General features: G+C 45.3%; 1 protein-coding gene across 7 annotated transcripts in view; it reads right to left on the bottom strand.

Annotated features, from left to right (window-relative positions):
• Nucleotides 1-14,693: 14,693 nt before the first annotated feature.
• The window catches only part of DAZAP1 (DAZ associated protein 1), a 42,853-nt gene continuing 31,775 nt past the window's right edge, over nucleotides 14,694-25,771 (bottom strand). For 5 of the 7 annotated variants that reach the window (XM_040417542.1, XM_040417538.1, XM_040417541.1 and 2 more), the window contains one exon: nucleotides 14,694-15,680. In XM_040417542.1, coding sequence (XP_040273476.1) covers nucleotides 15,508-15,680 — 173 coding nt within the window. In that variant the 3' untranslated portion in view covers nucleotides 14,694-15,507. The remainder of the gene's footprint in view (nucleotides 15,681-25,771) is intronic. The other 2 variants (XM_040417540.1, XM_040417539.1) reach the window with 1 other exon arrangement.

Consider the following 25,771-nt stretch of genomic DNA (forward strand, 5'->3'; position numbering starts at 1 on the left):
GGAGTCTGCATCCTTCAAGAAAAACATGATTTTCATGCAGGACAATGCTCCATCACACGCGTCCAAGTACTCCACAGCCTGGCTGGCAAGAAAGGGTATAAAAGAAGAAAATCTAATGACATGGCCTCCTTGTTCACCTGATCTGAACCCCATTGAGAACCTGTGGTCCATCATCAAATGTGAGATTTACAAGGAGGGAAAACAGTACACCTCTCTGAACAGTGTCTGGGAGGCTGTGGTTGCTGCTGCACGCAATGTTGATGGTGAACAGATCAAAACACTGACAGAATCCATGGATGGCAGGCTTTTGAGTGTCCTTGCAAAGAAAGGTGGCTATATTGGTCATGATTTGTTTTTGTTTTGTTTTTGAATGTCAGAAATGTATATTTGTGAATGTTGAGATGTTATATTGGTTTCACTGGTAAAAATAAATAATTGAAATGGGTATATATTTGTTTTTTGTTAAGTTGCCTAATAATTATGCACAGTAATAGTCACCTGCACACACAGATATCCCCCTAAAATAGCTAAAACTAAAAACAAACTAAAAACTACTTCCAAAAATATTCAGCTTTGATATTAATGAGTTTTTTGGGTTCATTGAGAACATGGTTGTTGTTCAATAATAAAATTAATCCTCAAAAATACAACTTGCCTAATAATTCTGCACTCCCTGTAGAGTTGAGCGGACACCTGGATGTTCGGGTTCGACGAGTTCGGCCGAACTTAAAAAAAAAAGTTCGGGTTCGGGACCTGAACTTGACCCCGAACCCGAACCCCATTGAAGTCAATGGGGACCCGAACTTTTGGACACTAAAATGGCCCTAAAATAGTCCTGGAAAGGGCTAGAGGGCTGCAAAAGGCATCAAAATGTGCTTAAGAGCATGGCAACTGTTCTGCAAACAAATGTGGATAGGGAAATGACTTAAAATAACAATCTGGATCTAGGAGTAGGAGGTTGAGGAGGCGGTGGATGTGGCGGTGTAGGTTGACGTGGTGGTGTAGGTTGACGTGGTGGTGTAGGTGGAAGCGGCAGTGAAGGAGGAATAGGTAGCCAACACTGATTTGTGTTATTTATTATTTTTAAATTGGGGTATCCCCCAAAATATTGGGACATATAACAAAATAAAACAAAGAATAAGTGCACTTGAGTACAAGAATGGATGGTTGAGGCTGGTATAAATGTCTATTCTGCACAAGGTACGGACAAGTCCTGTGGGATCCATGCCTGGTTCATTTTAATAAACGAAAGCTTGTCCACATTGGCTGTGGCCTGTGATAATGCTCTCTGCCGTGCTAAACACACGTTCACACTATACACTGGCTGCAGGGTAGGTCAGCACCTCCAAGGCTGACAAAGCTTTTCCACATTTTGGCCATGCTAACCCTGCCTTCTCAGGTGCTGGTGGTGCCCCAGCTGCGTTGGCGACCTCTTCCTCTGCCTTTGCCTTGTGCTTCCACTGTGCCCCCGCTGTCAGGTGGGAATGCTATCATCAGCGTGCGCTTGTAGTCGCGCATCTTCCGATCAGTAACAGATGTTTTCACTAAATTTAGTTCCCTGTCAGCAATGCAGAGCAGGGGTTCATTCACGTCAAAAGGGGGTTCATGTCACCCAACAATAGAACAGAGGATTTTGAGAGATTTAGGCCCCTGTCACCCAGGCACAGCAGGGGTTCATTCACGTCAAAAGGGGGATCTTGTCACCCAGCAATAGAACAGAGGATTTTGAGAGATTTAGGCCCATGTCACCCAGGCACAGCAGGGGTTCATTCACGGCAAAAGGGGGTTCATGTCACCCAGCAATAGAACAGAGGATTTTGAGAGATTTAGGCCCCTGTCACCCAGGCACAGCAGGGGTTCATTCACGGCAAAAGTGGGTTCATGTCACCCAGCAATAGAACACAGGATTTTGAGAGATTTAGGCCCCTGTCACCCAGGCACAGCAGGGGTTCATTCACGGCAAAAGGGGGATCTTGTCACCCAGCAATAGAACAGAGGATTTTGAGAGATTTAGGCCCCTGTCACCCAGGCACAGCAGGGGTTTATTCATGGCAAAAGGGGGATCTTGTCACCCAGCAATAGAACAGAGGATTTTGAGAGATTTAGGCCCCTGTCACCCAGGCACAGCAGGGGTTCATTCACGGCAAAAGGGGGATCTTGTCACCCAGCAATAGAACAGAGGATTTTGAGAGATTTAGGCCCCTGTCACCCAGGCACAGCAGGGGTTCATTCACAGCAAAAGGGGGTTCTTGTCACCCAGCAATACAACAGACGATTTTGAGAGATTTAGGCCCCTGTCACCCAGGCACAGCAGGGGTTTATTCATGGCAAAAGGGGGATCTTGTCACCCAGCAATAGAACAGAGGATTTTGAGAGATTTAGGCCCCTGTCACCCAGGCACAGCAGGGGTTCATTCACGGCAAAAGGGGGTTCATGTCACCCAGCAATAGAACAGAGGATTTTGAGAGATTTAGGCCCCTGTCACCCAGGCACAGCAGGGGTTCATTCATGGCAAAAGGGGGATCTTGTCACCCAGCAATAGAGCATAGGATTTTGAGAGATTTAGGCCCCTGTCACCCAGGCACAGCAGGGGTTCATTCACGGCAAAAGGGGGTTTATGTCACCCAGCAATAGAACATAGGATTTTGAGAGATTTAGGCCCCTGTCACCCAGGCACAGCAGGAGTTTATTCACGGCAAAAGGGGGATCTTGTCACCCAGCAATAGAACAGACGATTTTGAGAGATTTAGGCCCCTGTCACCCAGGCACAGTAGGGGTTTATTCACGGCAAAAGGGGGATCTTGTCACCCAGCAATAGAACAGAGGATTTTGAGAGATTTAGGCCCCTGTCACCCAGGCACAGCAGGGGTTCATTCACGGCAAAAGTGGGTTCATGTCACCCAGCAATAGAACAGAGGATTTTGAGAGATTTAGGCCCCTGTCACCCAGGCACAGCAGGGGTTCATTCACAGCAAAAGGGGGTTCTTGTCACCCAGCAATACAACAGACGATTTTGAGAGATTTAGGCCCCTGTCACCCAGGCACAGCAGGGGTTTATTCACGGCAAAAGGGGGATCTTGTCACCCAGCAATAGAACAGAGGATTTTGAGAGATTTAGGCCCCTGTCACCCAGGCACAGCAGGGGTTCATTCACAGCAAAAGGGGGTTCTTGTCACCCAGCAATACAACAGACGATTTTGAGAGATTTAGGCCCCTGTCACCCAGGCACAGCAGGGGTTTATTCACGGCAAAAGGGGGTTCATGTCACCCAGCAATAGAACAGAGGATTTTGAGAGATTTAGGCCCCTGTCACCCAGGCACAGCAGGGGTTCATTCACAGCAAAAGGGGGATCTTGTCACCCAGCAATAGAACAAACGATTTTGAGAGATTTAGGCCCCTGTCACCCAGGCACAGTAGGGGTTTATTCACGGCAAAAGGGGATCTTGTCACCCAGCAATAGAACAGAGGATTTTGAGAGATTTAGGCCCCTGTCACCCAGGCACAGCAGGGGTTCATTCATGGCAAAAGGGGGATCTTGTCACCCAGCAATAAAACATAGGATTTTGAGAGATTTAGGCCCCTGTCACCCAGGCACAGCAGGGGTTCATTCACAGCAAAAGGAGGTTTATGTCACCCAGCAATAGAACAGAGGATTTTGAGAGATTTAGGCCCCTGTCACCCAGGCACAGCAGGGGTTCATTCATGGCAAAAGGGGGATCTTGTCACCCAGCAATAGAACAGAGGATTTTGAGAGGATTTTGAGAGATTTAGGCCCCTGTCACCCAGGCACAGCAGGAGTTTATTCACGGCAAAAGGGGGATCTTGTCACCCAGCAATAGAACAGACGATTTTGAGAGATTTAGGCCCCTGTCACCCAGGCACAGTAGGGGTTTATTCACGGCAAAAGGGGGATCTTGTCACCCAGCAATAGAACAGAGGATTTTGAGAGATTTAGGCCCCTGTCACCCAGGCACAGCAGGGGTTCATTCACGGCAAAAGGGGGATCTTGTCACCCAGCAATAGAACAGAGGATTTTGAGAGATTTAGGCCCCTGTCACCCAGGCACAGCAGGGGTTCATTCACGGCAAAAGGGGGTTCTTGTCACCCAGCAATACAACAGACGATTTTGAGAGATTTAGGCCCCTGTCACCCAGGCACAGCAGGGGTTTATTCACGGCAAAAGGGGGATCTTGTCACCCAGCAATAGAACGGAGGATTTTGAGAGATTTAGGCCCATGTCACCCAGGCACAGCAGGGGTTCATTCACGGCAAAAGGGGGTTCTTGTCACCCAGCAATAGAACAGAGGATTTTGAGAGATTTAGGCCCCTGTCACCCAGGCACAGCAGGGGTTCATTCATGGCAAAAGGGGGATCTTGTCACCCAGCAATAGAACAGAGGATTTTGAGAGATTTAGGCCCCTGTCACCCAGGCACAGCAGGGGTTCATTCACAGCAAAAGGGGGTTCTTGTCACCCAGCAATAGAACAGAGGATTTTGAGAGATTTAGGCCCCTGTCACCCAGGCACAGCAGGGGTTCATTCACGGCAAAAGGGGGTTCATGTCACCTAGCAATACAACAGACGATTTTGAGAGATTTAGGCCCCTGTCACCCAGGCACAGCAGGGGTTTATTCACGGCAAAAGGGGGATCTTGTCACCCAGCAATAGAACAGAGGATTTTGAGAGATTTAGGCCCCTGTCAACCAGGCACAGCAGGGGTTCATTCACGGCGAAAGGGGGTTCATGTCACCCAGCAATAGAACAGACAATTTTGAGAGATTTAGGCCCCTGTCACCCAGGCACAGCAGGGGTTTGTATACGCCAAAAATGGTAAAATGTCACCCGACAATTGAAAATAAGATTTTTTTCAATTTAGGGGACTAAAATTGGCACTTTTTTGCATTAAAATGGCTATAAAATAGTCCTTGAAAAGGCTAGAGGGATGTAAAAGGCAGTAAAATGTCCTTAAGAGCATGGCAACTGCCCTGTAAACAAATGTGGATAGCGAAATAACTTAAAATAAAATAAAATAACTAAAAATTACAAATTATTAACCTGCAACTGAGAGAAGGAGGTGGATATGGAGTCGGAGGTTGAGGAGGCGGTGAATGTGGTGTTGTAGGTGGAGGCAGCAATGGAGGAGGAGGAGGTAGCCAACAATGTTTATTTTTTATTGGGGTAGGTAGCCCCCAAAATATTGTGACAAATAAAAATAAAGTAAACAAAGAATCATTGCACTTGACTTGAGTACAAGAATGTATGTTTGATGGTGGTATAAATGTCTATTCTGCACAAGGTACAGACAAGTCTGGTTCATTTTAATGAATGTGAGCTTGTCCACGTTGGCTGTGGACATGCGGCTGCACTTGTCTGTGATGACGCCCCCTGCCGTGCTAAACACACGTTCAGATAATACACTGGCTGCAGGGCAGGCCAGCACCTCCAAGGCGTAAAGGGCAAGCTCAGGCCATGTGCCCAATTTGGAGACCCAGAAGTTGAAGGGGGCAGACCCGTCATTCAGTACGTGTAGGCGTGTGCACACATACTGCTCCACCATGTTGGTGAAATGCTGCCTCCTGCTAAGACGTTCCATATCAGCTGGTGGTGCTGGTTGTTGTGGCGTGCTGACAAAGCTTTTCCGCATGTCGGCCATGCTAACCCTGCCTTCTGAGGTGCTGGCGGTGCCCCAGCTGCGTTGGCGACCTCTTCCTCGTCCTCTGCCTTCGCCTTGTGCTTCCACTGTGCCCCCACTGTCAGGTGGGAATGCCACCAGCAGCGCGTCTACCAGCGTGCGCTTGTACTCGCGCATCTTACGATCACGCTCCAGTGACGGAATTAAGGACGGTACGTTGTCCTTGTAACAGGGATCCAGCAGCGTGGCCACCCAGTAATCAGCACAAGTTAGAATGTGGGCAACTCTGCGGTCGTTGCGGAGACACTGCAGCATGTAATCGCTCATGTGTGCAAGGCTGCCCAGAGGCAACGAAAAGCTGTCCTCTGTGGGAGGTGTATCGTCTGTGTCCCATGTATCCCCCCATCCACGCACCAGTGATGGCCATGAGCTGGTCTGGGTGCCACCCTGCTGTGAACATGGTTCCTCCTCCTCCTCCATCTCCTCATCCTCCAGAACTGTGCCCTGGCTGGACAATTGTGTACCTTGGGTTTGTGGGTGCAGGAACCCACCCTCGGAGCCACTGACTGTCCGGAAACCCTACGAAACGATCCCTCTTCCTCCTCCTGTGCCACATCCTCTTCAATCATCGCCATGAGCGTTTTTTCAAAGAGGCATAGAAGTGGGATAGTAACGCTGAGAACGGCGTTATTGGCATTGGCCATGTTGGTGGAGTACTCGAAACAGCGCAACAAGGAACACAGGTCTCGCATGGAGGCCCAGTCATGGGTGGTGAAGTAGTGCTGTTCCGCCGAGCGACTCACCCGTGCGTGCTGCAGCTGAAACTCCACTATCGCCTGCTGCTGCTCGCACAGTCTGGCCAGCATGTGCAAGGTGGAGTTCCACCTTGTGGGCATGTCGCATATGAGACGGTGAGCGGGAAGGCCAAAGTTACGCTGCAGCGCTGACAGGCGAGCAGCAGCAGGGTGAGAACGCCGAAAGCGCGCACAGACGGCCCGCACTTTATGCAGCAGCTCTGACATGTCGGGGTAATTTTTAAGGAATCTCTGCACCACCAAATTCAGCACATGCGCCAGGCTAGGGATGTGCGTCAAACCGGCTAGTCCCAGAGCTGCTATGAGATTTCGCCCATTATCGCACACCACCAGGCCGGGCTTGAGGCTGACTGGCACAAACCACTCATCGGTCTATTGTTCAAGGCCTGTCCACAGCTCCTGCGCCGTGTGGGGTTTGTCCCCCAAACAGATACGTTTTAAAACTGCCTGCTGTCGTTTACCCCTGGCTGTGCTGAAGTTGGTGGTGAAGGTGTTACGCTGACCGGATGAGGAGCTGGTAGAGAATGAGGAAGCAGAGTAGGAGGAGGAGGAAGCAACAGGAGGCAAACTGAAGCGCCCTGCAATCCTCGGTGGTGGAAGGACATGCGCCAAACTGCTATCTGCCTCAGGCCCAGCCGCCACTGCATTTACCCAATGTGCTGTTATGCAGATATAACGGCCCTGACCGTGCTTACTGGTCCACGTATCCGTAGTCAGGTGCACCTTGCCACAGATGGCTTTGCGCAGTGCACACCTGTTTTTGTCCCCAACTTGGTTGTGAAGGGAAGGGATGGCTCGCCTTGAAAAGTAGTGGTGGCTGGGCACGACGTACTGTGGGACAGCCACCGCCATAAGGCCTTTAAAACTATCCGTCTCCATAAGATGGAATGACAGCATTTCAAAGGCAAGTAATTTAGAAATGCTGGCATTCAGACCTAGGGATCGCGGGTGGGTAGGGGGGTACTTCCTCTTCCTCTCCAGCATTTGGGATATGGAGAGCTGAACGCTTCCGTGGGACATTGTGGAGATGCTTGGTGACCCAGGTGTTGGTGTTGCTGGCAGATCCTTTGTTTGTGGGGTGCCAGGTGGCACTGTCACTCCAGAGGTGGATGAAGAGGCCGCGACTGCAGCAGGAGGAGCCAGAGACCTTTCTTGGTTTTTGAGGTGTCTACTCTATGCAGCTCGTGCTTTGCACTTAAATGCCTGGTCATGCAGGTTGTGCTCAGGTTGAGAACATTTATGCCTCGCTTCAGGCTCTGATTGCACAGCGTGCAAACCACTCGTGTCTTGTCGTCAGCACATTGTCTGAAGAACTGCCACACCAGGGAACTCCTTGGAGCTGGCTTTGGTGTGCTCGGTCCCTTGCTGTGGTGGGCAGTAGGAGGCGTACTGTCTAGAGGACGGCCGTTCCGCTTTTGCACCCTGCTCCCTCTTCTGCTATGCCGGTTGGTTCTGTGCGACCACCGCCTCTTCCTCCGAACTACATCGGTCACTCGCATGAGCTTGATTCCATGTGGGGTCGAGGACCTCATCGTCCTCCACATCATCTTCCACCCAGTCTTCACCCCTGACTTCCTTGTCGGTCGGCACGCTTTCGAAAGCCCCAGCAGTTGGCACCTGTGTTTCGTCATCATCCGAGACGTGCTGCGATGGTCCTCTCATGTACTCATCTTGAAAAATAAGTGGTTGGGCATCGGTGCACTCAATCTCTTCCACTTCTGGGGCAGGGCTAGGTGGATGGCCCTGGGAAACCCTGCTAATAGAGTCATCAAAAAGCAGACGAGACTGCTGCATGACTTGGGGCTCAGACTGCTTGGCTGATTTGCAAGGGGGTGAGGTGAAAGACTGATGGACATCGGCTGCAGGTGCCAACTGTGGTCTTTTAGCGGGAGACTGGGTGGGAGACAATGTGAAGGAACAGGATCCACTGTCAGCAACCCAATCTACTATCGCCTGTACTTGTTCAGGCCTCACCATTCGTAGAGCAGCATTAGGCCCAACCAAATACCGCGGCCGGTTTTGTCGCCTACTCGCACCTGAGGAAGGGGTTTCACTTGTGCGTGTAGCTGGCACAGATCGACCACGTCCTCTCCCTGCAACAGGAGCTCCACCAGCAGCACCACGACCTGGGCCACGTCCCTTATTTGACGCTCTCCTCATATTTTTTTAATTTAGGATCTTGCCCTAAATGGGTGTTTAATTAATAGTAAAAAAGAACGACAGTATGTAAAGGGTGTATCTCACACGGCCTGAACCAGACTAGGCCTCAATTAAAGATTTCTTTGCACAAAATGGCTGTATTTCAAATGCCTGATTCAAACCCCTGTATGTAGGGGGGTATCTCACACGGTCTAAACCAGTGTAGGCCTGCCCTGAAGTAAATATATCTTTCCACAAAAAGGATGTATTTCAAATGGCTAATTCATACCCCTGTATGTAGGGGGTATCTCACACGGTCTGAACCTGTGTAGGCCTGAAGTAAATATATCTTTACACAAAAAGGCTGTATTTCAAATGGCTGTATTTCAAATGCCTGATACAAACCCCTGTATGTAGGGGGGTATCTCACATGGTCTGAACCAGTGTAGGCCTGAAGTAAATATATCTTTCCACAAAAAGGATGTATTTCAAATGGCTAATTCAAACCCCTGTACGTAGGGGGGTATCTCACACGGTCTGAACCTGTGTAGGCCTGAAGTAAATATATCTTTGCACAAAAAGGCTGTATTTCAAATGACTATTTCAAATGCCTAATTCAAACCCCAGTATGTAGGGGGGTATCTCACACGGTCTGAATCAGTGTAGGCCTGAAGTAAATATGTCTTTGCACAAAATGGCTGTATTTTAAATGGCTGATTCAAACCCCTGTATGTAGGGGGGTATCTCACACGGTCTGAACCAGTGTAGGCCTGAAGTAAATATATCTTTCCACAAAAAGGCTGTATTTCAAATGCCTAATTCAAACCCCTGTATGTATAGTGGGGATCACAAACGCCCTGAATCAGTGTAGGCCTGAAGTAAATATATCTTTGCACAAAAAGGTGGTATTTAAAAAGGCTGTATTTCAAATGCCTAATTCAAACCCCTGTATGTATAGGGGGGGATCTCACACGCCCTGAATCAGTGTACGCCTGAAGTAAATATATCTTTGCACAAAAAGGCTGTATTTCAAATGGCTGTATTTCGAATGCCTAATTCAAACCCCTGTATGTAGAAGTGGTATCTCACAGGGCCTGAACCTCTGTAGGCCTGAATTCAATATTGGTGCACCAAATGGCGGTATTTAAAATCTCTGAATGTAACCCAAATGTATTAAGGGTGTATCTCACAATGACATCTGCATCAAAGGCTGCCAACTAAATTTTTGGAGCCCAAATGACTGTTTGTTTAACAATTGAATTTGACAGCAGTATATAAGCCTGTAATTTCACACGTGCTGATGCTGCAAGGCCTGAAAATAGTGTTTTTTTGTCAAATAAGTGTGTTTTTCAACCCCCGGAAAATGATGGGTGTATTTCTAGCTTAAATTGCACATTGACTAATACAGATGTTGTAGATTGCCTAAAAAGTCTTTTTTTGCTAACAGAATATGAATGCTGTATATATTAAACTTGAATTTAACACTTGCAGATCTGTCAAATACTGTTTTTTGGGGAAAAAAGTGTGTTTTTCAAACCCCAGAAAATAATGGGTGTATTTCTAGCTTAAATTGCACACTGACTAATACAGATGTTGTAGATTGCCCAAAAAGTATTTTTTTGCTAACAGAATATGAATGCTGTATATATTAAACTTGAATTTAAGACATGCAGATCTGGAAAATACAGGTTTTTTGGGGGAAAAAAAATTGTTTTTCAAACCCCAGAAAATGATGGGTGTATTTCTAGCTTAAATTGCACACTGACTAATACAGATGTTGTAGATTGCCCAAAAAGTCTTTTTTTGCTAACAGAATATTAATGCTGTATATATTAAACTTGAATTTAACACCTACAGATATGGAAAATACTGTTTTTTGAAGAAAAAAAAAGTGTGTTTTTCAAACCCCAGAAAATGATGGGTGTATTTCTAGCTTAAATTGCACACTGACTAATACAGATGTTGTAGATTGCACAAAATATGAATGCTGTATATATTAAACTTGAATTTAACACTTGCAGATCTGGCAAATACTGTTTTTTGAAAAACAAAGTGTGTTTTTCAAACCCCAGAAAATGATGGGTGTATTTCTAGCTTAAAGGATAACTGTCACACTTAGACCCTAATTTCAGTTTTCATATATGTAGTTACTAATAACATGATATTCCAGAATCAGTTACTATTAGACTGACTTACCCCATATTTAATAAGATTCAGCCCTTAGCAACCAGTCTGCATAAAACTACAATTTCACTATTCAGTTAAGATGGCCGCCACTGCCCTCACCCTGAGGCTAATCCCACCTGCCCTCACTAGCCAGTAACAATAGCCCCCCTAAAGTGTCAGTAACCAGAGCCATCCCCCCTAAAGGGTTAATCTCCTGCAGCACAAAGGGGTCCTCTTACCACATGTTGCTTTCATTTATACACTGAGCAGACGGCAGATCTCCCTTCCCTGGTCTGCGCTGCACCAACTCTGCATTCTCCAGCTCTGCTGAGTGAGGGAGCGTCTGCCAAGCGCAGGGACAGGGAGAAGTGCCCACAGCCCAGGCACTGCTATCAGCTGCTGGGGAGGACCTGGCTTTAATCATTTACTTACAGTCCCTGGCTGTCAGTAATCTGACCTTGCACATAACCTGCTCCCGCATCCTCTGTCCTTCAACAGATAGACGGACCATGCCTAGCAACCCTATTTTAAGCACAGGTAAAAGTAGGCAGTACTGGGAACAAAACTGTGGAATTAAGGGGTAATTGAATACACAGTGAAAAGTTGAAATAGGGCCACCAAGGAGATATTAATCACCACAATCCAATACTCCAAAAAAAAAAAAATACGACAGTTATACTTTAAATAGCACACTGACTAATACAGATGTTGTAGATTGCCCAAAAAGTCTTTTTTTGCTAACAGAATATGAATGCTGTATATATTAAACTTGAATTTAACACTTGCAGATCTGGAAAATACATATATATTTTTTTTAAATGTGTTTTTCAAACCCCAGAAAATGATGGGTGTATTTCTACCTTAAATTGCACACTGACTAATCCAGATGCTGTAGTTTGCCCCCAAAAAATGGTGATTTTCAATATCCCAAAAGCTCAGATGCATAAAATGGCCGCCGCCACCCACCTAACTAACAGAATTCTAAAAATTAGTATTTTTGGTCAATGAGCTCAGGGCAGGGTAAAACGATAGTGCCCTGCACCCACACAACTATTTGTCTGTAGATCGCTGAGTTAGATTCTCTCCTATGCTCTCCCTGAAATCACAAGTCCAGCAGCATCCTCTCCCTACACTTGTAACAGCAGAGTGACGTGCAGCGCTACGTGACCCAAGCTTATATAGAGCCTGGGTCACATGCTGCTCTGGCCATGGCATGGCATGGCTGTGATGGCCTCTTGGGGCAAGTAGTATGACGCTTGTTGATTGGCTGCTGTACAGTCTTTCAAAAAGCGCCAAAAAAGCGATGAACCCCGAACCCGAACTTTTACAATAATGTTCGGGTTCGGGGTCCAAAAATCCTACAGTTCGGGTTCGCTCAACCCTAGTAATGTGTCTTCAGGTGCATTTTTTCTGGCTTTATTTACACCATTTTTAACGCAAATAAGCCTGCTCCTGATGTTTTAGACAAATTTTTTTACCCTTGGCACTTTGTCAAATTTATTTTATTTTTTCCTGACTACAGGACTTTTTTTCTGTACAAAACAACTGAATAAGCAGCCTTAGGGTCCATTCACACGTCCGTTGTTTCTTTCCTGATCTGTTCCATTTTTTGCGGAACAGATCTGGTCCAGTTCTGTACCCACTCATTTTCAATGGGTCCTGAAAAAAAATCTGACATTGAGCTGTCCGAATGCAATGCACATGCATTAGCAAAGCGCGGACAAGAATAGGACAGGTTATATTTTTTTGCGGGGCCGCGGAACGGAGCCATGAATGCGGACAGCACACGGCGGCTCGGATGCGGACCCAAACAACGGTCGTGTGCATGAGGCCTAAGAATGATTTTTACAAGTATTTGCAAATACATCATCTTTTATCCTCTAAGTCCCCCCATCAGGTGATTGCTAATAAGGAAATCCTAGAGTTTTGGTCAGCGTCAACCCATTCTCAAAAAGAGGTATCAAACCCCTATACTTAGCCCTAGGGGCAAAAGCTGGATTTTCTAAAACCTCACCCCTCCTGGCATAGGACAGGGAGCTCCAGTGCATTATCTCGGTGGCTGAGTGTCTGTCATCCTTTACGTTTATAGCAAATACTTTTCACAGTACCTCTCTATTGGAGGCAGCCACTAAAACTTGTCTGAGATGGTACTTTACCCCTGACAGACTAAGCGGAATGTATCCTGGAGCTTTGCATCTCTGTTGGAGAAGTTGTGGTGGGAGAGGCACTCATACATATCCTGTGGTCTTGCCCTCTCTTAACGCACCTATGGGATGAGATTTTCAGAATAGCCTCAAAATGCAGTGGGGTAACCTTTGACAAATCCCCAAATAGAGCTCTCTTCTTTAAAGATATTAACTCAGAACAGGATCCCAGTGGCATATATGTTTTTGACGACCAAATTGGTGATCACTAAATACTGCAAGTCTTCTACCATTCCCACTGTAGCGGAGAGCCTGTCCAGGGTGCATACTACTAGCTCATATGAAAAGGTCCTGGCTTATAAAGAACACAATATAGACAAATTTAAACTCCAGTGGAGCTTGTGGTTATTATATTTCGCTCCAAACAATTTTGCCCTACTTGAACTACATCAGTAAAAGCACCTGAGACCCTGTTTTTTGTTTGTTTTGTAGGTTACATCATGTTATGTTTTGTTACATTTCCTATCTTTATAGCTTATCGTATGACAAGTCAACACGCAATCGGATTTGACCATACCATGCTTACGTCTGTACGCCTGCCATTATAGGCCTCTTCCCAGCACATTTATAAAGGTGTACAATGTATGTACTATACTAATTATCCGTGTATGACTGATCATATGTATACTTTTATGTAAATTTCAAATAAAAATTATTGAAATATAAAATCTAGGGTAAACTAAACATTTTATTGGAAATTTTTTTAAATTTCACAGTCAAGTGTTTCTAAGTTGTATGAAACGCCTGTGGGGTCAAAGCACTCAGTACACCCATCTATAAATTCCTTGAGCAGTATAGTTTCCAAAATGGGGTCAACGGTTTCCACTGTAGTGATAATCCAGGGTCTCTTCAAATGTGCCATGGTGCCCGAAACACATTGCAGAAAAATCTGCCCTCCAAAAGCCATGTGTCGTTTTTTCCTTTCTGAGCTTTGCTCTGTGCCCATACAGCAGTTTATGACAACATATGGAGGAACAAATAGGTAAAATTGTGGGGTGAAAAATGTTCTAATTTATATAAAGTGACATCAGATTTGCAAAATTAGGCTTAGTCAGGAAGGTGAAAAATGGCTGTGTCTAAGAGAAATTATGGTAGCTGGGAAAACAAATACTACTTACAGGATTCATACAGATTATGTGGAATAGAAGAACAGGTCAGATGGGAATTATGTATGTACTGTATTTTTCACCCTATCAGACGTATACCCTTATGTGGCAAATACTAATAAGGAATTCCATTATGGAAGTGCTCATTAGTACACAAGGACAGGGAAGCAGCGACTTCAGCGCTCCACAGGCTCTGTACAGACTGCTTCCTGCTCCTTGGCCACCCACTGTACTGTTGACTGCACACAGTGCGAGGACGTCGGCGCACTGTGACCTCACAATGTGCTCGTCGGGTCACAGCATGTGGCAGACTGAACTAGAAGAATGTAGGTGAGGAGCAGGAGGTAAGTTAATTGTTTTAGTCTGTTCTGAGGTCTGCCTGGGGGTGTCATTCACATTGTGGCTGTGATCTGAGGTCTGATTGGGGGTCTGGGCTGAGGTCTGCTGAAATTTTTTTCTTATTTTCCTTCTCTAAAATCTTAGGTGTGTCTTATGGGCAGGTGCATCTTATAGGGAGAAAAAAAAAATAGGGTATATGTTTTATGCATGTTAGCACCCTTGCTTTTTATCTTTATCTTATTGATCCTGGTAAGAATTACACTTAAAAAACCTAAATGAAAGACACCACAAGTTTTAATCCAAAAGGATTTTTTTCTTTATTCAAACCAGGAGGTATTCACCAGTTAGTGCAAAATGCACTGCAAACCTTCAGCCTGAGGAATTTACATCGAGAGATGGCTCCATTTGCCCTGGAATATCTGCAAAAAGGATGCGACAGCCACGGGGCATAAATCAAGTCTCTACATAGGTGACTTTGGAGCAGGTGGCTGTTTCCTGCACTTTGCCTCATGTCAAGTAACAAAATTAAGAACTACACTCAGTAGGAACTCATTGGGTAACTCGGAGATGCTGACTTATTGCACTCAACAACCCACAACCCCCAAAAATAAAATTAAGGAAAATATATTCAGAAGCAAGGAGTTAAACGTTGTCTGAACTCCAGTGTCACCGGAAACCCTGCAATTAAATTAAAAAATAAACCTGCATACATAGTAGAAAATTTCCTTTTAAAAAATTCACAATCTTTAAATGTATATACTTTATATCTTTAAACATAAAAGTTTACAATGCATGGTAAAACAAAGGCTCAGAAAAAATATTTCCCCCAAAAAATAGGAAAACAAAAATGAACCAATAAACCTGAAGAGTTCTGTTAAAGCTGCAGATGTTTTGAAAACCCTGTTTGGAACCAGTGACTCATTGGCTTTATTTGTGCTGATGGGTCAAAAAAAGATGTAAAAACTGTAGTCCAAACACCCACAGCTTCTCCTTCAAACTTAGAATCTCCAAAAGTCTCTAGCAGGATGTGTCTTCACCAGGTGATTGTCACAAGTTCAGAGGTGGATGTATCCTCTAGTCTCCTCTGTGTATACGCTTCCCTGATGTTAACGTCTGTAAGGGTGGAATTGCACATTGTGATTCTGCCCTCGTCCCGCGCCACTTCCCCCAGCGGCCGGGCCTGCCGATGCTGGTGCAGTGGGTCCTGTTGTATAAGATTGGGGCTGTTGGCTTACGTCCGTGAAACTCTGTCCATACCCACTCATGTCCTGTCCATACCCTACAATAAAATAAATGGACAGGATTAGGTTACACAGAATCAGTATAGGGTCTTCAGCAGGCTGTTTTTTTTTTTTTTTGCATTTATCTGCCCAAGCTCTGAGATTTCAAGCTCCATGTCATTAGGAGTATCATTTTAAAATGTCAATGTAAGGAAAGTAAATACATGAAACCATTTAAGGGCTCTTTCACACTTGCGTTGTTGGGATCCGGCATGCACTTCCGTTGCCGGAGGTGCCCGCCGGATCCGTAACACCGCAAGTGAACTGAAAGCATTTGAAGACTGATCAGTCTTCAAAATGCGTTCAGTGTTACTAAGGCAGCCAGGACGCTATTAAAGTCCTGGTTGCCATGGTAGTGGTGGGGAGCGGGGGAGCAGTGTGCTTGCCGCCCGTGCGGCTCCCGGGGCGGCATCGGGGCGCCCCATGCGCATGATCCATGCGATCGCGTGGTCTATGCGCGTGGAGCGTCCTGGGGGCGGCGCGGACGGTGGGTGTGCTGCTCCCCACTACACTTTACCATGGCAGACAGGACTTTGGTTACCATGGCTGCCAGGACACTATTCAGAAAAAGCTGAACGTCGGATCCGGTAATGCGCCGAAACGACGTTTAGCTTAAGGCCGGATCCGGATTAAGCCTTTCAATGGGTATCAATTCCGGATCCGGCCTTGCGGCAAGTGTTCAGGATTTTTGGCCGGAGCAAAAAGCGCAGCATGCTGCGGTATTTTCTCCGGCCGAAAAACTTTCCGGTCCTGAACTGAAGACATCCTGAACGGATTTCTCTCCATTCAGAATGCATTGGGATAATCCTGATCAGGATTTTTCCGGCATAGAGCCCCGACGACGGAACTCTATGCCGGAAAAGAACAACTATATATATATATATATATATATATATATATATATATATATATATATATATATATATATATATATATATATATATATATATATAAAAATTCTCTCCCTGCCTTGCAAAAGCCCAAACATTTTTTGCTTTTCTGCTCACATAGCTTGTTCTTAGCGCAGCAGGTTGAATTTTTAAGGGAAAAACTTATCCTTATCATTTACTGTAAAAAAAAAAAAAAAATGGAATAAAATATAAAAAATAAACGCAATTCTGTCAGCGTTTTTTGAATATACGGCGTACACTGTGCAAAAAATGACACAATGACCTTATTCTGCAGGTAGGCACAATTATGGCGATACCAAATTTATATAGTTTGTTTTACTACTTTTAAAATAAAAAACCTTTGAAAAAACATTCAAAGGTTTAAATCTTTGGGACATTTTGGACACAGCTGTGGTAACTATTTGTGATTTGAATTTTTAATATTTGATTTATTTATTTTAAAAACTATTTACTTTCATTTTTTGTCTCATTAGGGGACTTGAATGTGTGATCCTCTGATCGCTTATACCATTGACTTCAATAGTATATCATTGCAGTCTATGGGATTTTTTTTCCAGCTCCCCATTTACAAGGTCCCAGGCTGCCATACCAGCTTATCGAAGCTCCATAATTTCACTGTGTGGGCTCCAAATGGAAGACAGAGGGAGCCTCCCCCTTCTGTTTAACCTCTAAGATTTTGCTGTGCCATTGACCCGACCATGAGTGGTTAATAGACCAGGATTGGAGATATGTCCGACTCCAGTCATTGCAGTCGGGTGTGAGCTTTAATACACAGCAGGCACCTGCCAAATGTGGTGCGGGCTCAGCTTGTGAGCCTGCTCCATACGTTTACAGCACACTAATGACATACAGTTACACTGTGGTGCGTGTAAGGGTTTATACCAAATACCCCACCGGATAATGGTAGTAAGCATGACCCAGGATGTTTAAGAGGAAGGAACTGTATTTAGGTGGCATGCTTTTAGGGAATGTGGCCATTTTGTTGGTTGGGATCTCTTAGTTACCAGTAGTAGTATGAGTACCAAGCAGCAGTATGCATAGTGGAATCAGCTGGCTGTACCTCACCGACTTTCAGTGGCACAGTGGAAGGCATTTCTGTGGCAGAACCATTGTACAATGGAAGAATGTATGTACCAAGTCTGGCCTCTGCTACAACTATGCAGAGGTTGCCAAATATCTTACCCAGACTACCGAATTCCAAATTAGCCTATTTATGTAGCGATAAATCTCCCCATATAGCTAAACTGACTTGAAGTTGGGGGTCCTGAGAAGGCTGGTTGATAACCGTGGTGACCATAGACCATGTTTTCCTGATTATACTACACACAATGGTCCACATTTACTAATGTGAGCACACCTAGGGTTCGTAGTAAATTGCACCAAAAAAGGTGTAATTGGGTGCACCTAAGAGTAGAGAAAGTTTGAGCCTAAAAAGAGGGCACGGCCTAAGATGCAATATATTGCACCTAAATTATGGTGCGAATTTCTGTCTCAAAATAATCCAACCACTAGCTGGTATGGAGTCAGAGAAAAGTGTGTATCCCTGTATTAATAGACACTTAGCTGTGGTTCACCTGAACAAAATACAGTTTTTTTTTGTTTGTTGATGCGAGGCTCTATCCCTTAGTAATGATACTTTTTCTTAATATACAAATTTGTCCTTTGGTGCCACAGCTGCTGTTGCACCCAAGCACCACTTCTCTGTGGTCAGCCCACCCTGGCTGCTTTGCCACTGCCTGCCCCCGTCAAAGAAGCAAGGGAGGCGCTGGCCACAGAAAGGAGCAGAGCTTGGTTGCAACAAGAGCAATGGTGATGCCCTCATTGCACCAAAGGCCTAGTTTTCATATTAAGAAAAAGGATCATAACCCAGGAATGATGCCTCAGATCAAAAAAAGAAAAAACCACCACACCTATGTGTCTATGCAAACATTTGGATAGGAGGTCGCCGGTGATAGACTTCCTTTAATATAAAGAGCCTGGGATTGTTGGGTCAGAATCGCTGTGGAGCTGTAATATGCTCATCTGCCTAACTATGCAATGATACCTCTTTCATACTGGAGCATAGCTAGGTAGCTGGGTAACAAACCACATGGAGCTGTAAGAGATCTGCAGGATACTAAATCTATCCAGATAAATCTCCCCCTGCCATAACTATGCAGTGTTGCCTTTCAGGAACATAGAAAAACTGAATATTCTTCCTCAAGATGTACAAAAAAAACAAAAAACAAACACACTGAACATATAACACTGCCTGTCCAAAAAAAAAAAGTCGCCACAAAAAAAAAGTCTTTATCTTTGATTACAGCACGCAGCATTCGCTGTGGCATTGTTTCGATAAGCTTCTGCAATATCACAAGATTTATTTCCATCCAGTGTTGCATTCATTTTTCACCAAGATTTTGCATTGATGATGGTAGAGTCTGACTCCTGCGCAAAGCCTTCTCCAGCACATCCCAAAGATTCTCAATGGGGTTAAGGTCTGGACTCTGTGGTGGCCAATCCATGTGTGAAAATGATGTCTCATGCTCCCTGAACCACTCTTTCACAATTTGAGCCCGATGAATCCTGGCATTGTCATCTTGGAATATGCCCGTGCCATCAGGGAAGAAAAAATCCATTGATGGAATAACCTGGTCATTCAGTATGTTCAGGTAGTCAGCTGACCTCATTCTTGGAGCACATACTGTTGGTGAACCTAGATCTGACCAACCCCAGATCATAGCACTGCCCCCACAGACTTGTACAGTAGGCACTAGGCATGATGGGTGCATCACTTCATCTGCCTCTCTTCTTACCCTGATGCGCCCATCACTCTGGACTCATCAGACCACATGACCTTCTTCCATTGCTCCAGAGTTCAATCTTTATGCTCCCCAGCAAATTAAAGCCTTTTTTTCTGGTTTGCCTCACTGACAAACATAGTCCTGAGTTCTACAGTTTTTCTTCGATTTGATTTCACCAAACGTTTAAGTGATCGCTGATCACCATTCAGGATTTTTTCCCCGCCACATTTCTTCCTCGAATACGATGGGTCCCCACTATTCTTCCAGTTTTTAATAATGCATTGGACAGTTCTTAACCCAATTTTAGTAGTTTCTGCAATCTCTTTAGATGTTTTCTCTGCTTGATGCATGCCAATGATTTGACCCTTCTCAAACAGACTAACATCTTTTCCACGACCACGAGATGTGTCTTTTGACATTGTTATTTAAGAAATGAGAAGCAACTCACTGCACCAGTTGGGGTTAAATAACTTATTACCAGCTGAAAGATAATCGCCCATGCAGTAATTATCCAATAGGAGGCTCATAACTATTTGCTTAGTTAAATCCAGGTGGCGACTTTTTTTGGCGGGACAGGCAGTGTATATAGCAACAGTTACCCAAAAGAAACTACACAAAGTAATCCCAGGTGAAATTTATCTCATGGAGCTGCACTTATTGCTAACTTCAGGTCTATTTATCATTGCCATGACTCCATTATATTCAACGTGGTCTAAGCCCCGCCCCTTTCTCCACATTATGTTAGTGTTCACTGCTGAAACCAACCAGTCTCCAGGAGGTGGAGGAGGCTGAGCGGAAAGTGCTCCTTTTTGACTGCAAGAAATTAAAATTATGTAGTGCTGGCTTATTAATGTGGGACATTTTTATGAATGCATTTAGTTTTCATGATTTTTGATTTAAAGGCTTAACATTGTGTGCAAAGTCTTATATATCTTTGTAACGTCCAGAGTTCAATTTTACTGATCAAGCACACAAACTGCTGCATATAAATATCCCAATTCTGGCTGCAGTCACTAGGGGGAGCACAGTCCTGCAAATTATTTATATTCTGAGATTAAAGTATAATTTGTTAATACAAGGGTGGTACAAGGGTTTGTAAGTGGTCCAGGGTTCGCTATAGGGACCACTGGTCATTTAAGTTCCCACATGGCATAACTGATGCAGATTTTGGTAGAGAATTCGGTCATGAAAATTCATAACAATTTACAGCACAATGCAAGTTAATAAAAATTTTTTAAAAAAATCTGTCAAGACCGCATGTAACATATGGTTCTATTTTTGCCATAAAGTGTAACTGTCATTTCGGTTTATTTGTAAGATACTGTAAATACAGGCATGTGAAACATTTGCGGAGTGTAGGCACAAACCTGGGAGCCCACAGAATGGGTCCTGTGCGTTTCCATGGGCTTCTGGGTCCATGCCTCTGCTCCACAAGATAGGACATATCCTGTGTTTCTGTATCTTGCAGATCGTGGAATCATTTGAGTCAGTGGGTCCGCACTGCGATACGAAGGTCACATGGCCGGTGCCTGTGTTTTGAGGACCGCGGTTTGCGTCCGAAACACGAGTACGGTAGCCCTATGGTGTGAATGGGGTCTTAGAAGAGCCCATCTTAAGTGTTCTAACTCCCCAGCCCCTTTACATGTGCCCTAACTAGCCCTGCCTATCTGAACTGATGCCAGTGCTGAACCCTGCTACCACAATTCTATAGCTATCTTCCCAGCACTAAACATATTGAGAAGATAAAACGAGGCTTGGGACTGCTGCACTTAGTCTGGATAGTAAGCATACAGGAAGATAGTAAGTATCCTATCAGAGGTAAGCACTGAAGATGGATTCTCCTTGGCAATGCTCAGAGACTTGCTAAGGAGACTATGACTGTAGCTATGACTGAATATATTATATTATAAATTAAATTTGGGCCTATTTAGATTTTGAAAAAAATATATTTTACGTCAGATGCACAAAGCTGTATCTTATTTTTCAGCCTGCAAAAAAATATAAAAAAATAAAAAGGATCCTTGAAAAATGAATAGCTTCCTCTGGCATTCAATTTTTTTCTCATTCCCATAAACCCAGATATAAGCTCCTCTTTATTCTTTTACTATATATATGAGTAGAACTCCCCTTGTCACACTGCATTGCAAGCTGGAGATGTACCGGGCTTCACATCACTATGCTAAGCAGAGACTCCTGCCTAGCAGTGAGGCCGGTGATGTTACCGACACAGATGCCTAGTCTATAGCACTGCCAGAGACTCTTTCTTAGGCAGGTACTATGCAAAGTAGCATAGTACCCACCTCCAAAACACCCTAGGGCAGCGCTATAGACCACACATCTGTGCCGGTGACATCACCGGCCTCACTGCTAGGAGGAGTCTCTGCTTAGCATAGTGATGTGAAGCCTGGAAAAGAATAACTTAGGGCTCAACCCGGAGAACCCCTTTAAATAGAAATAAACCAATACAAATGTGAAGTTTTTTTTTTCCTTGCAAGCTTCAATGGCAATAACTTTGTGGGCAAAAACGTGATTCAACATAAAAATAAAAAAAAATCCAATTTAAGTGACAGGACTTTTGACTTGTGCAACAAACATACAAGAAAAATACCTGTTAACATTGAAGGAAGTGGACATAGGGTACAATATAGTAACCAACTGTAAAGTGAAGTTGATACCAGTGCTGGTTTCTTTTCCATATATAGACAACCAACTACATCAGGGATCAGCCAAAATCACACACTCTCATGGGTACTTTCACACTAGCGTTGAAGTTTTCCGGTATTAAGTTCCACCCTAGGGGCTCAATACCGGAAAAAAATGGATCAGTTTTGTCCCAATGCATTCTGAATGGAAAGCAATCCGATCAGTATGTCATCAGTTCAGTCACTTTTACGGTATTTGGATGGAGAAAAAACCGCAGCATTACCTGAATGCCGGATCCGGCATTAATTTCCATTGAAATGTATTAATGCCAAATCCAGTATCAAGTGTTCCGGTAAAACTGATCCGGTTTCCAGGTCTGCGCATGAGCAGACCTTTAAAAATGTGAAAAATAATACCGGATCCGTTTTTCTGGTGTAATGATCAGGATCCTGATCAGTCTGCAAATGACATGCGTTTCCATACACAGTCTTCCTGATCAGGCAGGCAGTTCAGGCAACTGATCTGCCTGCCGGAATCAAACGCAAGTGTGAAAGTACCCTCACATATTATATTGACATGTTACCTGCACTTATAAAGTGAAGCTCCAGCTTTCAGGAATATTGAGTATATACACAAATACATAACAAAGGTGCAGCATTTTATATCTATTTTCTTTTGAGGTTACTACTTATATTTTAGTTGGCTCTAAGGTCTTACAAATAAAAAGAAAATATCCTACGGCTTTGTACTGCTAGCGCAGGCTCTCTGTGTATCTTTGTATGGTGCCATAAGACAGTTATTTTAGGCAGAAAACCCCCATAACATAGCATTTGATAATGTGACAATTTGTGTCATTCCTAAAGCAAGTGGATACAAATGGAGATATAGTAAGGTCCCATACACGTACAGTATGTGCTGAGCAGTAATTCCACTGTGCATAAGACCTCATTGTGTAGAAAACAGTCATTGTATTGTGGGCCTGTCCTGCATTTTGAATGCAGGGAGTTAAAAAAATATATATATTAAAAAAAATGCTAAAAAGAACCGGCACTGTACTCTAACAACGGGATCTGATTATACCTGGCCTTAGCCACTGCTGTGTTTTACCTTATGTGACACGGTGAGAGGTTTGGTCTGGGAAAACAGGTATTTTCCTCCCAGAATGTGCTGCTGGGCTGATTTACAGCCAGGTGAGGTCAAATACCGGACAGTATTTTAAGTGTCGGTTCGGGTTTTGGCAGCACCTGGCCGTCCTTAAATAGGCAGCTGGGCTCAGAAGTGAGGTCTCTGTGTTGGGATCTGGGAGCCTTGTGTCTGGATGAAGGCTTGCTACCTGTTTGGCATTTCAACAGGTTGGTGCTGCTATGCTCAAAGACCGAGGCAGAATTGCTGCATGGTGTGAATTACAACCAACACCGCAAGGTGACTTTTTGTTTGTTTATGACTGCTTGTTTTGTCACTTGCCTAAAGTGTGAATAAAACAACCATTTGATCCAAATAACTTGTTGTTGCCTCTATACTGCGTCCGCTAATCCCGTCTACCAGAGCGAAATCCCCCAATTGGTGGAGGATGCGGGCAAGAGCAGTGAGGCTGGCGTGAACTCCGATATTTTTGGGTTCTGCATTTTTCAGGTACGGTTGTATGTCCTACATTAAACCAGCTGTATTACAACCAGTGCCCCACGTCAAAATGGAGGATGTTGTAAAGGCCCTCATGGAGGCTAATCAGCGAGAGACAAACCTGCAGCAACGCTAATAAGTAGCAGCAGGAGACTAATCAGTTGCTGCTACAACACGTGATGGCTTTGCAGACAGCAGGAGCAATCCCGAGTGTCCACGATGACCGGAAAGCAGTCCGTGCCGCGATTCCTAAGATGACCCCCGCAGACGACATTGAAACCTACCTGGCGACGTACGAGAAAGTGGCCATCAGGGAAAAGCTACTTCATGACCAGTGGGCTGAGGTCGTCGCTCCGTTCCTCGCATCAGATTCCCAGCGGGTGTATTTCGTCTTGCTGGACGATCCAAGCGGCCGACTACCAGAAAGTCAAGGGTGAGATTCTGGCAAGACTGGGGGTGAATATGTTGGTCCGGGTGCATCAACTCGGCTGAGTCTGCAAGACCCCAGTATTATAACTTACTTCACCTCTCACAAAAATGGCTACAGCCTGACGTGCCGAGTCCCACTGCTATGCTGGATCGTTTGTTAGCAGATATGTTCTGGAGGGCTTTGCCATACTCTCTCCAGCACTGGATCGGTCAGCTGTCTCTTGACAATGCCCTTGAGATTGTGGACCTGGTGGAACGCTATGAAGCTACCAGGAATCTAAAGGAAGGTTCTGTCGGCGGGGGGGGAGGGGGGGTTGGCAAACCCGGGAAATCTCCAGGCCCGGATATTTGAGATGATAAAACCCGCCCGGGATGTACCCATGGCGGACCTGGCTCCGATAGTCTGCTGGCGGTGTCAGGGGCCCGGCCATGTAAGGGCTGACTGTCCCCATCGGGTTGAGCCCATGGACACTAACTATGGCTACTGTCAGTCGCTATATGCCAGGAGGCTGTGTGCAACAGGTACCCCAGATCATTTGTGCCAGGTGGAAGTGGGAGACACTCCGGCGGAGGCTTTGCTGGAATCAGGGAGTCTGGTGACCCTAGTAAGAGCTACCCTGGTGCGGTCCACTGAGTATACTGGCCGGAAAGTGGGGGTGATGTGCATCCTTGGAGACTTAAAAGACGACTCCACCGCGCTGGTATCTCTAACCACAGTGGCCGGTAGATGGACCCACGATGTGGCTGTCGCCCCAAATCTACATTATGAACTCATAATAGTAAGAGACTTCCCATGTTTCCCGGCACTGTGGCCTGCTATGAAAGTGACCGATACCCATGAGACCGGGGTAACCCTAGCAGAGAGGACCGGCTCAGGGGGGAGACCAGAACCCTGGGAACCTGAGAGCGAAGGGCCAGCGGTAGGGGTGACCGCCACTTTAGTGGAAGAGGGGGAGACAACCCCGCTAAGTGTGATGGTGGGAGACGTGGTGGACTTGCAGCCAGGTCATGAATTAGCAGACCTCAATGCCCAACGTCGGGACCCCACCCTATCCCGCACCTATTGTGTTAATAGTAGATGGTGAACCACAACAAACTGGGTCAGAGTCAGTGTTTCCCTGTTTTGTGGTTTATCAGGATATGTTTTACCGGGTAAACCAGCTACGGGGTGAGCCTATTGAAGAGTTGGTGGTCCCCAAGGCTTATCGCAAGCTTTTGTTAGATCTAGCCTACGAACACGTTCTCGGGGGTCACCTGGGGCTGCAGAAAACTCAGGAACGTATTCTACAGAGGTTTTACTGGCCCAGCATATTCAAAGATGTGGAAGTTTTGTAAGTCTTGCCCGACCTGCCAGATAACTAGCCCCCAACCACATTTCCCCCAACCTCTCCTGATTACCGAAGTACTGTTTGACTAAAAAGCTATGGACCTCATAGGCCCAGTACCGAAGTCCGCCAGAGGGCATAAACACATCTTAGTCATTCTAGAGTACGCCACTCGGTACCCAGAGGCGGTGCCACTGCAACATACCTCGGCCAAACTCATAGCTAAGGAGTTAATGGAGATGTTTTCCCCGAGTGGTACTACCTAAAGAGGTTCTGACCGACCAAGGGACCCCTTTTATGTCCAAGATGAGGGAACTGTAAGTTGCTGCACATAAAACTACGGACGTCCGTTTACATCCGCAATCGGGCGGTCTGGTAG

This window comes from Bufo bufo, chromosome 2, assembly GCF_905171765.1.
Source record: "Bufo bufo chromosome 2, aBufBuf1.1, whole genome shotgun sequence".
In the NCBI taxonomy this organism is placed as follows: Eukaryota; Metazoa; Chordata; class Amphibia; order Anura; family Bufonidae; genus Bufo; species Bufo bufo.